Source organism: Homalodisca vitripennis, chromosome 4 (genome assembly GCF_021130785.1).
Source record: "Homalodisca vitripennis isolate AUS2020 chromosome 4, UT_GWSS_2.1, whole genome shotgun sequence".
NCBI classification, from domain to species: domain Eukaryota; kingdom Metazoa; phylum Arthropoda; class Insecta; order Hemiptera; family Cicadellidae; genus Homalodisca; species Homalodisca vitripennis.
This window is the reverse complement of record NC_060210.1, coordinates 62,168,035-62,186,073: the sequence shown is the minus strand read 5'-3', so window position 1 is coordinate 62,186,073 and position 18,039 is coordinate 62,168,035. Positions and strand designations below refer to the sequence as shown.

General features: G+C 35.1%; 1 protein-coding gene across 1 annotated transcript in view; it reads left to right on the top strand.

Moving 5' to 3' along the window:
* LOC124359379 (histone acetyltransferase KAT8-like) overlaps positions 1-15,350 on the top strand; it is a 44,099-nt gene extending 28,749 nt beyond the window's left edge. Inside the window, exons 5-8 of the mRNA XM_046812072.1 lie at positions 2,791-3,021; positions 6,300-6,544; positions 10,158-10,385; positions 15,106-15,350. Coding sequence (XP_046668028.1) covers positions 2,791-3,021; positions 6,300-6,544; positions 10,158-10,380 — 699 coding nt within the window. The 3' untranslated portion in view covers positions 10,381-10,385; positions 15,106-15,350. The remainder of the gene's footprint in view (positions 1-2,790; positions 3,022-6,299; positions 6,545-10,157; positions 10,386-15,105) is intronic.
* Positions 15,351-18,039: the final 2,689 nt, after the last annotated feature.

Here is an 18,039-nt window from a genome sequence, read left to right as displayed (position 1 = left end):
GCATCGACTTCCTCACTGGCGTGTTGTAGGAGGACATCTGGTCTGACAGATCTATGCCCATTTTAGCCTTGTTGTATTCTACCACAACTAAGGGTTTCATTATAGGATCACCCTGTCTGGTTTTTTTCCCAGTGTCAACGTAGTCTGGAGGATGAATTGTGGACATGAGTCTTATCTCTCTCTTGTCCACCCACCTTGTGTACACTATGCCAGAAGGGTACTCTAAACAGCTCATTTCACCTTTCCCTATCTTCAGCTGTGGAGGGATTGTAATTTTGTGGGGAAACCAGGCACGGTTGCTCGTTACCGTACCTACTAAGTGAGTATCCCTTGCTAATAGAGAGTTGGCAAGATCCACGGATGTGTAGAAATTGTCCACAAATAGTATATGACCCTTATCTACATAATCAGTCATTAGCTCCATGACAGCTGATGTCGCTATTGTCACCCCATCTTCATTGCAGGTCCCCTTCCCCATGTACACTTTTATTTTATAAGTGTAGCCTGTTGTGTCGCAAATCTTAAATATTTTGATCCCATATTTGTGGGTTTTGTTAGGGAGGTACTGCTTAAAAAGCAGACGACCTCTGAACGGGACCGTACTCTCGTCAACCACAAGCTCCTTACCTGGACTTTTTTTCCTTTTGAAACGCTCATTGAGGTGAGAAATAAGCGGCAAAAGCTTGGACAAACGGCCTTCTTGGTCCATATTTTCGTTGTTATTGAAGTGCCAGAAACGTAATAGCAACTGAAACCGGTTCCGACTCATTACATGACCTGCTACCAAATTTCTATATAGCATCTTTGATGACCAGTAGTCACTTATTTCAGGCATTCGGACCAAGCCCATATACAAAACTAGTCCTAAAAACTTTTTCATTTCATCGATATTGGTGCTTGTCCATTTTTTAAGCCTACTGCTGCGATTTAGTCTCATTGTATTCAACACTTGTGCAGCATTCCTGTTGGTTTCAACTACCATGATCTCCAGGATATCATCAGTTAGATACAACAAAAAATAATCAATTGGTTTTGCTGTGTTTAGTAGATTGAAATTAAACTTTTCGTTTCCAACAAAAACAATATCTTTTTGTTTACCATAAAACAATTTCCATTTACCCTCTTCCTCTACTTTCATATTTACCTTATCTGATTTTCCCTTAAGATTTTTATACTTATCAGCGAGAGTAGTGTCATCCCCAACAACTAAAGCTTTCTGGCCCTCATTATCTACATTGATCAAGTTCAAACTAGCATTTTCGATACCGCCGTTCTCACTCACATTATTTATAGTATTTCCAGAAATATTGTCCAAGTTTACGTCTAGGCCTACCTCCATTTCCTCATAAACATCATTCTCAGCCACAGCACTTTCGTCATCAGTTTCAAATATAGAGTCGTAAGTGATGAAATCCTCGTCGTCCTCCATGTTGTCCGAATCAGAAACATCAGAATCAATGTTTATTCCGATTCCGCCTTCACTCAATCCGAGTATGTCAGGTTCACTGCTCATCGGAACGTCCAGAAGCAACTGTATGTCATTGTCCTCTAGGTTTTCACCCATCTTGGAGAGTTGTTACAGTAACACAATTACAATAATGCCTACGCACACGGATAGACACAGTGAATATAAAGACGTGAAATATCAATGAGGTTAGTATTTAGGCGCGAAACAACCCGTGTTACAGCTGTAAGCGGCAAGGAAAAGGAGTGGGTGACGAGTGAGGGACTGTGTCTGGCACCAGCTGGTGTCTGGTAACAGCTGGCGCTAGTCAGCCAGTGCACGCACACTCTGTCATCACAGTAGTATAAAGTAAAATATCAAGGTCGACTGAAATTTGAACGTCGGTCCAATCGGGTTGGCAACAATTTTTTAAAGGCAATTTTCGTTGAAAAATATTGTTGCCGACCTGATCGGGTCTGAGTTAACCGCCCATCCCCTTAACATATGTTTTTTTTTAAATCAATTTTATTAACCAGTATCAATAGTCCAAAACTAATTTCACAACCAAAAACACGACTGCACAAGTTGGCAATCCAGGAATCTTGAGAATCTCTTATGGTGGCAGGCAAGGTGTTAATTATACTAATGGAAATAACAGCTAAATGTGACTTTTAATATATTTTATTTTTTTACACCAAAATAGGATGCTGGTAGTTTAAGTGTAAATTTTTATATCCAAGTTCAGGACGCTGACAGTTTATATGTACTTTTTTCAGTGTTCATAAAATCGGACTTTGAAGCTAAAAGGTTCATATACTTTTTCAATATAACAATTTCAAATTTTATCAATGCCCGAATACAGTGTGTACTATAATAATAACAATTGAAAATCCGTTATAAAAAACATACCGGTACGTATATTTAAAATAATTATAAAGCGTATTTGTTGCTTGAAATGTAGATATGCTCCTAACATCATTGAAGGTACTTAAGTGAAATAAAGGAATCTGATTATTTATTTTGATGGAAAATATATTTCAATATTCACATTATTTTGAATAGAAATATTTTGGTATTTTACTGTCAAAACCCAAATTATTTTTTATATTATCTTTATACAAAATATAATGACATTTGTACAGTTTGGTTATTTTATTGTGTGTTATGAAATATTACATAACGTATTATTTGGATATAGACTGATAAAAATTGTAATAATATCCATTAATAATTATAGGTTTTGCAGATTGTTACATCTATTTTATAGGTATATTTATAAATAGATATAGGTCAATCATACATTAATTGAGAGTGAAATAGAAAAATAGAGTTTTTCATTGTGACAGAGTGAATGTATACTAAGGCAGCCCCCTGGGAAGGAGATATACCGCAAGGGCACACTCAGTATCTGGGAGACAGATGGGAGCCACCATAAGACCTACTGCCAGAACCTGTGCTTGTTGGCAAAGTTATTCCTGGATCACAAGACCCTTTACTTTGACGTTGAACCATTCCTTTTCTACATTCTATGTGAGGTGGACAAGCATGGTGCCCATCTTGTTGGCTACTTTTCCAAGGTATGTCATTGATCGCAATAACTTACAATTGACCTTGTGGTACTTGTAATAGGCAGCGATTATACATTTGTGAATGAAAAGTCAGTCATGGATCTACGGTTGTTATAATCAATAGCACCAAAATGAGAAGATAGTATTAATTATGTTTCTTCCATTGCAGAATTGTTAAGTTCTTATGGCTATATGTCATCCTAACATACTATAAGCTCAACTTCTTCGAGGTTCAACCTGGGCAACAACCATGCTTGTGTTGTTAGCTGGCCACAAGAGCTCATATCTCAGTAAGAACTAGGTTTGAGACCTGATACTCAAGCAAGTACTAAAGAGGGCTTTCTGTTATTTAATTTTAGGTAATGTTTAGTGATGCTCACTTATGATATTTCAATATCAGTGTTGACTCTGTGACTGCCTGTTTTCCATCTTTGTTATCATGTATTTTAATATTATTTTCTTTGTAAGTTGAACCACAGCATTGACAGTGTTTTTCAATGTTTGCTTCCATGAGATTCTAATTTTTACGAGATCTCTTGCTTAAAACTCTCGTAGTTAGCACAGCTTAAGTCAGCTATTAAGTTCTTCCATAAATTGTAGTATTGAACGACTTTCAGGAGCCGTAAATGAAAGAATGCGTAAGGTTTTTGAGTTTCTTGATAACTTTAAATTTCTAATTTGACCCTCTAAGCTGTGTTTTTCTGTCATAGGCCATTTTCAGCCACAGAAATATTTTGGCAATTTTAGTCAAAAGCCTTATTCTCTAGTGCCTCACCAACTAATTCAGAAGATCAAACACAGCCAAGTCATTATATTGAGGATCTTCATATTTGGACTTAGGAAATGATATATTTACAGGGTGGCACAGAGAAACGGGAAATTTTGAAGTTGTTGTTAATACACCTGAAGTCTCGTAGGAGTTGGGGACGGAAGTCATGACGCCAAGTAGTAACGGTCATTTAGTTGAGGTGGAGTGGTGCAGAGCGTGCCGTTTAAAGCGTATTACAAAAAAGCGATAGTGTAACAGCTGCACAACGAGTGTTCCGACACCATTATGATATTCCTCCCCGTGGTTGAGTTCCTACTTTACATGCCATAACATCATGGGTTCGGAATTTTGAAAAGACTGGTTCGACCTTCTGGGCGTATAGTGACTGTTCGAACCCTTGGTGCTCCACGGCTTCATGCTTTTCCAGATATTGACATTCAGCAAACCTGGTTTCAACAGGATGGAGCCACCTCACACACTGCCATTCTGTCAATGGCAGCACTGAGGCGTTTGTTTGGGGAGCGCATAATTTCAAGGAACGCTAACGTCACTTGGCCTCTACGGTCTCCAGACCTCTCAGTATGCGACTTCTTTCAATGTGGACATCTAAAGAGCGTTGTGTACCAGACTAGGCCAAGAAATCTTCTTGAGCTCAAGACTCAGATTGAATAACACGTCACCTACATCCCAGAGAACACGTTACATTGCACAATGATAAGTTTTCGAAATTGATTGAATGAATGTGTCAGGCGCAGTGGACAGCACTTAACTGGTGTTATTTTTAAAAAGTGACTTTAACTTTATTGTTATTTCCAACATTTCTCATGTAATTTCCACTCTTGCCTAACACATTTTAAGCAATAAAAAGTTGTTTGTACAATTTATTGGTTTATTTCAAAATTTCCTGTTTCTCTGTGCCACCCTGTACTTGGAGTGTTTATTTAGTTATTAACTTTTCAACTGCATTATAATTTTTAAGTGAATTGTGATAGAACGTAAATAAGATTTATTTCAAGTGTAAAGTAAGTGAATGTTAATGTAAGAGTTATTTCTATCACTAATGAGAATATCTAGAGAATAAATTAAGATATAAACTTGACATCTGTCATATAACTTTAATTTCTACATAGGCGAGGCAAGCTATAGATTTGAAATTTTGCATGAAACTTCTTTTCTATATAGGCAGGTTGATGGTATATGTCCCTCCATGGGTTCCCATGTGAAGGTGAGATGTGGATTTCTTCAGAATACTCCTCCCCCATGACTCCCTGCATGTCATAAGAGGGCTGCTTAAAAGGGAGGTCCAGCATCGTCTTTATGTGTGTGACCAGTGGTATTTCTTCTATCCTCTAATTTTGTATCTTGTAAAGATACCCGTCCTATCTGCTATTTCATAAAAAAAATCTTTAAAAACTATTAAAAGTACTAAAGCATTTAATAGATAAAGTCCCTCTTCACTTTTACAAGCCAGTACAATGAGATTGAGATGATTTTCTTGTATTTGCATGATAACTCCTCTGTTATGCAAGAAGCCCTATCTTCCTTGACAGAATGTGCTTGCCTGCTCCTGCCAATGAGGTATATGTCACAGGATAATCAAGTGGCAATCTATTAAATCAAGATAAGCATGTGGAGTTGTTCTTTAAAAACATGGAGAAGATTGGGCATCCGCCACCCTTGGTAGGTAGTCCATGGGAAATTCCCTCAATTCGCTCTTGCAGGGGTATTTGAGACCTTCCACTGTACTTTGGTCAGGTTGCTTGGACACCTAGTGTAGACATCTGGCATGTGAACTTCAAACCTAAGCTTGATTGGCTACTGCTGAAGTAAAATTCACTCTAACAGGGGTCATTGTCTTGAAATTTGGTAATGGTACATGATGCCCCTTGGGATTTGGCTGAGTATCAGCAAAGCCTATCGCCATTGTAGGTGTTAAATTTCACTTCTTATTTGTTTGTCTGTCTATTTGCAGGATATCTCAAGAACAATAAATAGAGAACAACAAAATGGAAAAAACAATGCTGTGCAATAAATTATGATGAGTACTGAAAAGAATTAGTACCGGTAAAAAAAATCTGTTCAGAAATGTACTTTTCCTCTCAATAAAATTTTTCAAAGTTTTCTACATTGAATAGGAATCAATTTTCAAAAAAAACATTGACTGTTAAAATTGGTTACTAAACAAACCATTCATTTAATTCCTTTAATACATTATTTACATTACTAACATCTAAGTCTTTCTGTTTACTCTAATGCAGACAATTCTAAACTTTTTTGGTGTAATATTTGTTGATTGAAGATCACTCTTCCCAAAGATACTGAAATATTTCAAGAATTCCAATGTGTTGCAATGTTTCAACTTTGGTGTGAAATTAGAAACTTCTGTGTTAGTTATTACAACGGCCATGTATACTAAGAAAGTAAAGATAATTTGAATTATTTCTTTTGAAAATCTAATGTTCTAAGAAGTAGAAATAAAATGACTGTCAAGTAATTCTGTAAGTTTGATTTCCTTTAGGAGAAGGAGTCACCTGACGGCAACAATGTGGCCTGCATCCTGACGTTGCCCCCCTACCAAAGGCAGGGCTACGGTAAGCTGCTGATCGCATTCAGCTATGAGCTCAGTAAAATAGAGGGTGCTGTAGGCAGTCCAGAGAAACCTTTGTCAGACTTGGGCAAGCTCAGTTACCGCTCCTACTGGTCCTGGGTCCTACTCGAGATCCTGAGGGACTTCCGGGGTATTCTTTCCATCAAGGATCTCAGGTAGAATTGAACTAACAATCATTTATTTATTATGTATGTGTTAAAACTGAGATTTAGCACAAAGTTTTGAAAGATGGACAATTTATATCCATATATTTTGTAGCTTAGATTATTACTAGTGTATTCAGCAAAAATTCCAAATATACATATTCTTAAAAATTTAGTACTGCTTTCAAAATTATACAGTTTGTCTAATACTTAAATGTAACTTTTTCATTTTCTAGACAACAAATCAATCAAAAACAATTTGAAGACTATGACTTATCTATCATCTTTAAGAGTTTTTCTTTTAAAGTCTGCCAGGCTGAACTATTTGCCTCAAGGTTTTTTTTATCAAAGATGGATTAAATTTTTTTATTGTCTGTAATAAGGGCCTACAATTTATACAAACTGCTCGTATTTATTTAATACTGAGTACAAGTCTCATAATTTTACGAAGTGGTGAAACTTCCAAAGAATGCCAATCACGGAATCTATGTTTTTATTTTGTAATATTATGCTTAGAAATTAAATTTTAAAAACCAAATTAATACAAACTATTTTATAAAAACCATACTTATATTTACTATATTATGTACGAGGTAAAAAGAGTCACAATATTATGAGTTGCTCAAGGATACCTTCCTCTTTCTGCCACCTATTGTCAGTGGGAAAAATGAAATAACAGCCAATGAAGATCAGTAGGTTGGTTGTTTTTCTTTGCAACCATGAAAGTTTTAAAGAGATTGCTGAATATTTATGTGATTGTGTGTCAAGAAAGCAACTGCTTGCATTGGATATTTAGGGATCATCATACAAATGTTTTTTACCAATTTTACCATACAAAAAGTAACAACTACTCTCTCAGTATTCCCATTACAATACAGGTTGCTTGAGACCAATGCTGTGTGTTACAGTAAGATATTGATAAAACAATCATGTCTCTGGAACGTTTGCCGTAAGGACTTGGAAATTCTACAGGTTTCTGAAAAGATGCTGTGTTCTGAATGACGATTCATAATGTTACGGGTGTTGTAGACAAAATCTTGTATTAGATTGTGCTCTCAATGGCACCTACAGGAAATTAGTATGAGAAATGGTGTCTGGATGTTGTTTAATGTCATTAGCTACGGTAATGTGAGGAAAATATTAGTGTAGTCGAGTTTACTAGTCTACAAAGCATAAAACTAGTTCATTCTGGTTTAAAATTAATTATTAAATGTCATCCTCTATGTGTTAAGGTCATGTTAGTAATATTGGGGCTGTAATCTTGGCTTGCCTTTTTTTTAATTAACTTTTTATAAATAAAATTGTATCCCTTTTAGTAATCTTGAAACAAACCTGTAATTGGTTTTTGTTTATTTCATCTTTGAATTGTTTGTATACAGGGTGATTATAAAGTCAGGACCCCCTCCCTCTACTTTTTTCTATAGGTAATATAAGGAGATATCCTTTGGGTAGTGGTGCAATATGGAAAGGAAGTTTCATTTTGTGATATTGAAAATATTTTTTGTCCCCCAAAAATGTGAAATTTTGGGGCAACCCAAACATTTCAAATGTAAACCCCTGTCAAGTGACCCCTCATTTTAAAGAGCATGAAAAAACTTAACTAGTGGTGAAAACCAGAGATTGCTATCTCTTTCCTAATCCGAAATAATAGCCAGTATTACCAGAACAATTTGAATAACTCAGCACGTCACGAAGTCAAATCACATGTTCAAACTGAAGCCCTCCTACTATTTGGCAGTGAGACAAGCGTAGGGTGAACGCCTCTCTGACGTTTTGGAAAGTCTGAGGTGGTATTTGGTTGCAAGAATCAATCATCCTGTTTCTTAAATCTTCAAGGTTTGCTACTGGTGTTTTGTAAATTATGGATTTTATGTGACCCCATAGAAAAAAGTCCATGGGTGTAAGGTCCGGAGACCGTGCAGGCCATTCTATTACACCACGTCTACAAATCCACTGACAACGTAGCTGAGTTCCTAGGAAATGTCGTACAGCACGATGATAATGTGGTGGGGCACCATCTTGCTGGAAATGAACGATTCTTCTTCACATTCATGTGATTCTCCCTAATAACAGTATTTATTGCAGGAAAAATTCATTCTTGTACCATTTTCAAATACAGTTGACCATTGAGATTCCCATTAATAAATGGTCCTATAATGTGATTCCCAAAAATCCCGGCCCACACATTAACTATTTCTGGGTACAGGGTGCAAGATTCACGGAAAACATGGGGATTTTCTGTGTCCGAGTACCTGCAGTTGTGTTTCTTCACATCTCCATTGACGAAAAAACTGCATTCATCACTAAACACAACGTTTCGAACAAACAATAGATGAGTCGAAATTAGTGCTTCCATTTCTTCACAAAATTGTAGACAACGGTCTGGATCGTATTCATTTAACTCATGGATAAGCTTAATTTTATAAGCTTGAAATTTTTTTCAGTAACTTTACCACAGACATTTGGGAAACGTCACAAAGATTTGCTACTAATCTGGTGGACTGCTGCGGATCTTCAACAAATTGTGCAACAATTTCAAACTGTTTGTCACCGCCTAAAGGAGGCCGATCTGAGCGTGGGGCATCTCTGATGGAACAAAATTCTCGGAACTTATTTACTAAGTTCTTAAGTATTTCCTTGTCACAAGTCTATCAGGATGTGCCAAATTAAACCGCCTTTCTGCCTCATGATAATTTTCATTCGAAGCCCCGAAAGTAAATATCATTTCTACTTTATCTTCGTGACTATGTGCCATTTTTACTCGTAATCAGTATTAATTAGATAATATTATTTAAAACTTACAATGTGAAAGTGCATCTAAGTAAATTATTGTAATAACAATAAACCCATAAAAACTTCTCAAAATACTTCAACAAACAGTAACCACACCACTGGATAGTAATGATCCACTAAGATAATAACTACTGTCAAAGTATGACCTGTTCTCACAAGATTGAAACAAAGAATGGACTAGTTTGTACTAACTGTACTTCGAACCGGAAAAGCCCAGTCACTCATTGACAATAAACTCATCAGTTTAGTTTCTAATATTGGATTATTCGTCCATTGCATGCCTCACTCATTGAGAACGTAAACAACCAATAAACCTGTTTCCACGCAGACGGAAACTGTACTCAAACAAAATAAATTTAGGTGTAAAGACTTAATTACAATTTTTATTGGCTGAGTTGTTGGAAAAGAGATAGCGATCTCTGGTTTTCACCGCTATTTAAGTTTTTTCATGCTCTTTAAAATGAGGGGTCACTTGATAGGGGTTTACATTTGAAATGTTTGGGTTGCCCCCAAAATTTCGCATTTTTGGGGGACACAAAAACTTTTCAATATCATAAAATGAAACTTGCACCACTACCCAAAGGATATCTCCTTATATTACCTATAGAAAAAAGTAGAGGGGGGGGTCCTGACTTTATATTCACCCTGTATATTTTTCTATCAGTAATTTAAATTTAGTAACAAAAAGACTTTAAAATGTAGTTTTTACAAACTAAATGCAAAAATCAAAGATGTTGTATTGACTGCTTTTACTAGGCTTACTATTAAATTTGCATATGATTATACTATTGCATGTCCAGTAATAGTTACTTTAGAAAAGCTGATGTTCCAGCGAGATGACCAGCATCACTCAGACTGATATAATCTCGACACTACAGTCAATGAACATGGTGAAGTACTGGAAGGGCCAACACGTGATCTGTGTGACACCCAAGCTGGTCGATGAACACATCCGCTCTTCACAGTTCAAGAGGCCTCGGCTCGTAGTGGACACCGCAGCCCTCAAGTGGTCCCCACCCAAGAAGTCCCCACAGATACGAATGGGCAAAAAGTAACCTGAGTAAGTTCACAACTTCTTTATAAAGCTTTTCGGCACCTCAGTTTTTCTCTGCTGCTGTTGAAGGGATTGAAAATTAGCAATAATTGTAGGACTGGGTGTATCTTTAAAATTTCCAATACTTATTCAGGCGAGAAAACCGTGTATAATAAAAAATTCTCCACACTGATCAACCATTAACTAATGTAGATGAGATAGATTTTTGCTATTTATCTGCTTTCACTTTATAAATTTCATAATAAAAGTTGGCTCATTCATAACACAACTTATAATATTATAATAAGAATGGTTCAATTGGATTGCCAGACCCAGCTATCCAAATCCATAATTTTTGTACCCGATTCCAAATCTTAAAAAAAAAAAAAAATCCTGATTCTTAAATTTAAAATCTTAATAGTTTATTTTTATTTTAACCTAAGAATGATTTAAACAAAATCTTCACCAGTCCAATGTTTGCAATTATTAAACTTTAGAAGACTGTCCAATAACATAAAAGGTATCCTAATCAAAGAATACCATTCTATTTAGAGGTTTAAGTCATATTCTCTACCCTTTATTATCATTTGATAATTCATAATATAGGTTTCCAGAATATCATTAATCTGCAAATAATATTTATATCACTTATAAAATGTATGTTGAACATGAAATGTTTGACAAATTTCAAACCATCCCTAGTTATAATAAAAAATATATTACACTATGTTTTAGCAATCAGTAATTTGTATGTATACTGCCAATAAAAATGTAATGCAGCAGACTATATTTAAACTAGTATAATAATTTGTTAATCAGGTTATCTATTTATGGGTTTTTCAAATACAAAGTACAACAGAACTTGCTGTGTAGCGCTTATGTAAATATAGAAAATACTAACTGTGAGCAAAGTATTATTTACTAAAGTGCAATAATTTGTGAATTAAGTTATCTATTCACGGTTTTAAAATAAATTAATATTGCATAGTAAATTAATATTACGTCAGAATAAGATTTTGAATCCAATAAACACCTGCTCTTGCAATGTTTATAAAAAACTAGTAATCCTAAAATTGTTTATCGTCCAAATCTTGAACTTTTTTAACATTTGTAGTGTAAAATTAAGGACAAAGCTAAATTAATATCAATGAGTGAATGGAATAAAAAGTGATTACTTTAAGCAAGTATATCAGAGTAGTACATTTTCTCAGAGCCATGTGAATAATAATATGCGCCTTTATTATATAGCATTACCTTGATAAAGATAAAAGACTGAATTTGTCAATAAAAATGTTCATTTTTCTCTGAGGACATTTTTATGCCAAATATCAAATTTGTTAAATGATATAATATATTTATTGTTTACACTTAGTTTTAAAATGTAAGTATTCTGAAAATATAAAGTTGTTTAGGATAATTTCTACTTGAACCCATTATACATACATCTATCTTATTAGACTATGCTTTAAAACATTAAAAACAAAAATAGTTATAAATATTAAGCATTAGAATTGTTAAAAGATTTTTCTTATAAATCCTAATATTTTACCAGAAAAATCACAAATGTTCTTGCATATCTTAAAAAAAAAAAAATGTTTTGTGAAAAAAAATGTTTGTCCTTACAGTAATAAAGGGATTATTACGAGTTCAAAGAGTTCAAGGGTCTCGGATATGGTTTTCCCAAGTTTAAAGCAAAATTTCACAGCATAGCGTTGCTTGACGGTCCGCTCTATGCTGGCACGATGACAACATAAAAATCACATGTTACAAGAATCCACCACCTGTCTGAACGCATTCCCGCAGGCGACTGAATTAAAGTGCTCCTGAGTGGGGTGAGGAACCTCTCTACCGAGGCCGACCAGTCTGACCCCCATCCAATGCTCCGTTGAGGATACAGAGTACTAGTCCCGTACTTATAGACCAGACCCTGTATGTCAAAAATTTTAATATTAGCCTTATTTTAGATAAAGGCTTGAAATACATTCATCTTGTTAGTATTTTCAATTAACGAATTAAAATTAGTAAGAACACTTAAAATAAATAATTTGTGTAAAAACATATACGTCAAACCAAGTATATCCTAATTAAAACTGATCATTTGACCAATATATAGTTGGTTTTTTTATCTGAATAATAAAGAAACAGTAGTATGTTTGAAATTTATTAATAGATAGTTATATTTCTCAAATTAAACATAATATCGGAAAGTAAGATAAAAGGAATTTAGTGGAACTTTTTCATTGATTTTAAACCAACTTTGTGGGCATTTGTCATAGTTTTGACGATCGTAGACTAGTTGGTAAAATATTCCTGTGAATACTGTGAAATCGTAGGTGTAGTTGTAATTTCTGGATCAACAACTTTTTTATGGAATAAATTAACCTCTGATGTTTCTTATGAAGGATAATTCATTAAATATGGTCTATCAATTTTAGTTCTGTTACGAGATATTTAAAGTTAATCATATTCTAATAGTGCAAAAATATATTTATTATAAAAAGTAATAACTCAGTCAATTATTGATGGGCTTTGACAGATTTGTTACCATTTGTTTTGTTATTACATTATATAGTTTTTATTAACTTACTGTATTCAAAAATTCAGTAAAAACTGTATGATAAAATTTGGTATTGAAAATTAAAACTGTAACCATTTTTAAAATGTAAATAACATTATATTATTACTTTGCATGATTACACTTAAGGAAATTCAAAGATTTTGTGTTGTGTTGTAGCTCAAAAGGTTTGAAAACAACAATATTTTGTTATAAAATACATAAAGACAAACATATGAAAAACGAAAATTTTTGACATTTATTCCCAACTAATATATACATATTCTGGGTCACACTGTGTGTAAACATAATTTTTGAAACACTTCAGCCTTACCATGAGCCATCTTTAATCAACATATTTTAAACCACAACTCAGTGACTGAAGATGGCTCTCCACATCCAGACTGAAATATTTCAAGAATTACGTTAGACACAACGTGAACCAGAAAACTTATGTGTTAGTTATGGCACCGGCTCCCTAAGTCTAAGACCTAATATTGTTCCATTTTATTTATTTTTAACATGCCGAGAACAAAATGTTTTTATATGAGGTCTGTAATAAAAGTATCCATGTTTTTGTTTTCTGAAAACCCCATAGATATGAATCAAGTGGGCTTGCATGAGCCAACCTTGAACCTTCATGCACATGTGAATTTCCTCCCATCTGTGGATAGCATCAGTTGCTAGTGTGTAATGCTCTTTTCAAATTTTGACAGCAAAGTGAAAACCATTCACCATTTCACAGAACCATTCATGGCCTTTGGTGACGATTAAGGAGTGGAACAAGCGATTCCAAAATGGCCACACATTGGTAGAGAACAACTCATGCTGTGATCAGCCATAAAATACTCCATAACCAAAATGAACGTTGTTGTGATGCAGTGACCATTTTGTGACTATCTGAAAAAATTTTGAAGAGGTGGACATCAGCATTTTTTCAGCACATTCCATTTTGCCCAAAGTATTTGCAATCAAGAGAATGGCACTGGAATTTATACCAAAGGTGCTGATGGTAGAGCAGAAGCAACTTCGTTTTGAAGTCTCACATGATATGCTGGACTCCACAGAAACTAAAGATCTGCAAAGTACGCAGCAACATCATAAAGTGATGCTGACGGCTTTCTTTGACTCTCACAGTTTAGTTCATCATAAATATGCACTAATGGGGTCATTCTGAAAGAGACCTCAGATTGCTTCTAACAATGGCGGCACCATTGAAAGAAGTTTGTGGAGGTATAAGGATAACTAAATTTAGGTTGGGAGGTTTCCAACGCTCCAGGATTGGAATGTTAGCATTTGTTTTCCACCCAAAGGTTGAATATTTTTCTGGCAGATCTTTGGCTGCCACTCATTATCAGACACTTTGTATATCCAGTATATAATCTTGGAGTTTAATCCCAATTTAAGAAGAAATAAAATGCATTCATTTCAACAACATAAGGAATGCAGCTACAGAATTTACATCAAATGTCTAGAAATGAATCTTTCATGGTTTACAATATGTGTACAAGGATCGAGCCTGACCAGTCCGTAGTTCCTTGTTATTAATAATTATAAACTCATCGATAAGAACAATGTTTGTTATGTTCTATGTACTCCATAAAAGCATTTTATAACCTCATAAAAGCTTTCGATATTATGTTTCCTATATGAGGATACCATGTTTGTCTACTGTCAAGAATGTTTTATACATACTTTACTATACATTAGAATTTGTTATTCGAGTACCTTCCGAATTAGATTGTTACAACTGAAATTTCTTTTTCCTGTAACTGTGTTAGGTTTTTTTGGCTACGTTGTACTAAAACACTCATCTTGACAGTTACTTGTAAAATCTCTGGCCTTTTGAGTAATGTTTCAAAAGTACCTCTTTATCTACCCCTTTCTATAAACACTACACTAGGTTGTCAGCATAACACTTTTGCTTTTTACCTTTCTTAGCTTTAGTCAAGTGATTGTCAGCCACTAATATCCATAAAAGAAGTGAGGACAGGTCTTTGTAATTTAGAACAGGTATCTCTCACCTAAAGAAGAGATTAGTTAGCATATTATCTCATTTGTTTCATTAGTATTCTCAATCATCATGTAATATTTCTGTAGATATTCAATATAACTTGAATATCTGTTGATAAAATATCTTCTCTGAAATCCTTGGCTTACTAGTCTACATTTTCATGTCTGTTTTGATTGCAGACAATAACCTGTTGGTTTGTGTCAAGGGTAGAAACCACACCGTCACTGTGTTCGTGTCAAGATCCGGTCCCGGCTCGTCACGACCAGACTGCAGCTTTCTGCTTGTTTCTATGTCGTATCTTCACTGTTTGAAGCTCTGCAATTGTTCGACATTCTCATTTTAATGTCAGTTTAACATATTATTTTTAATTTGTTGAATTTTTCACTATGGTTTGTAATGCATTAAACCATTTTTACAAACAAAAGAAAGTTTTCTTCTTTATATAAACTTACAGTTAAGTTTGTTACAGTTTATTACAGTAGAGATATTAAGTTATGTTCTTAATCTCTTGTACTACATTGTCTAATGTATGGTCAAAAACTCCAGGAACTAACATTTTTAAAATCTTTTATACTAGCTCTGTGCAATTTTTATACTTAATACTGCTAAATTTATGATAATACAATTGGATATAGTTATGTAGTATAACAATATAGTAAATTTTGATAATCTCCAGTTTTCTTTAACGCTTTGAAGATCAGTTGAGTATTTTTTGGACAGCAGAATAATATGCTAAAAATACCAGGCAATCGATTTGTGGACGGCTATTATTCATGTAAATAAGACTACCCATCCTAAAATCGAATGGCATTTTGAATAGTTTGAAATATTTCGAATAGTTCGTGTTCACGTTATGTTAAATGCTTTCCAAATTATTACTAATAACATTTTAACTCATTAATACTGATTTTAAAATGTTTCCAGCCAAAATAGCCCTTAATTATAATCTTTGTAACTAAACAATAACATGCTTCAGCGGGCAGTGACAATGGCTGCTGTCAGCTGTCGCCTGTTTTGTTGTTGTGTCGGTGTGCTCAGTTTTTCATTGTTTGGTGATATAGGTAAAACTTGATTTTTGTTTGTTTTTAGTTATAATAAGCTCTGTTTTATTACGCTATTAGGTTGAGTACAATGGACGGGGAAGTGATGTGGAATTTTTACACAAGACAGGCCTAGATGTCAACCAACTAAGAGAGGTAAAAGTCAGCCTATCGGCTTAACTAGGCCTAGGCCTATAAATGGACAAATACTCTGTGAAACTCTGATGAGGATCTTGTTTATAGTTCTAACAATGAAAATAATGACAGGCCTAATTAAACTACAGAAATGAGAATGACAGAATGGAGTTTGTACATAGTTTTTCTTTCTTAGAACTGCTGGTCTAAGATAACCTAGATCGAATGAATACTAAACCTTTAAGTTATTTTAGTTACTAAACAAACAAAATCTTACTGATCTCAAACTAGCTCTCAGTCAACGACTTGGTTGTGTAAAATGTTTTTGTGATCAATATTTCAGTTTATACTATCATTTTTTCATATGATAAACAATAGTAAATATTCAAAAAGCAATGAACCCGGATATGAACAGTTTATTGTAACAAGAAAAATATTGCTGTATTAGCCTATCATCAAAATAAAAGTAAATAGCGATCAATTCTCCTAATTTATTCAAAACCAATGTAAATTAAACCAAAAGAAAGAGGGAGAGAAACAACAGAAATTAAACATGCAATAATACAGGATTACAATAAATATATTGGAGGAATTAATCACTTTGATAGTGTTACTTCTAGGTTAGATGGTTACTGTATAGGTTACTCTATAGGTTAGATGGTGAGCAAAGAACCATCAAGTATTGGAAGAAAGTCACGTTTCTTTTGGCTAGGATGATTTTTATTGCCTATCTACTATACGAGGGCGGTTCAGAAAGTAAGTTTCTTTGTCAGCTAGTTGGCGAACGGGTGGAGGTAGCGGCATGATCCGAGTAGCGCTGTGTGGCTCCGTTCAGTGCGCGTCTGGCAGTGCCGCTGTGAAGGTCGTGTCGTTATTTGTTGTGCTGCAACCTTGCTTTCAAAATGGCCGCCATTATCGAGTCTCCCGCCTACTGTGAAGTATGTTCGGTTATCCGATTCATGTGGGCAAAACAAATGCCACCAGTGGAAATTCATCGTGAGTTGTGTTCGGTATATGGAGAAAATATTATTAGTTACACTGCCGTGAGAAAATGGTGCCAATTGTTTAATGATGGACGCACAAATGTCCACGATGAAAAGCGATCTGGCCGACCATCTGTCATTACTGATGACCTTGTTGCGAGCATTGACCACAAGATTAGGGAAAATCGCAGATTCACGATTACAGAACTTTCTGAGTTTTTTTCGTAACATCTCAAGAACTCTAGTGTATGAGATAGTGACACAGAGACTTGGTTTTCACAAATTTTGTGCTCGTTGGGTCCCTAAACTTTTGACTGATGAGCACAAAAAGAAGAGAATGGGATCCGCTTTAACCTTTCTTTCGCGCTACCATGAAGAAGGTGAAGAATTCCTTAGTCAGATTGTGACAGATGACGAGACATGGGTCTCCTATGTGAATACCGAACAAAAGAGACAATCGATGGAATGGGGTCACACGTCATCGCCAAGAAAACCCGTGAAATGTCGCCAAACATTTTCGACAAGAAAACTTATGGTAACAGTGTTTTGGGACAAAAAAGGGATTATTCTAGTGGAATTCATGGAAAGAGGGACAACCATAAACGCTGCAGTCTATTCTGACACTCTCAAAAAACTGAGAAGGGCTATACAGAATCATAGGCGGGGAATTTTGACTTCGGGCATTGTTCTCCTGCATGACAATGCGCGGGCCGCATACAGCTGCCCGAACTCAGGACCTTTTGAACAGTTTTGGCTGGGACATCTTTGAACATCCCCCCTACAGTCCAGATTTGGCACCCAGTGATTTTCACCTTTTTCCCAATATGAAGAAATGGCTGGGATCTCAGCGCTTTACAGACGACGAAGAACTGAAAAACTTCGTTAGCGGCCGGTTACGTGCACAGGCGGCAGACTTCTACGCGGCGGGTATTGAGAAGCTCGTAACCAGATATGA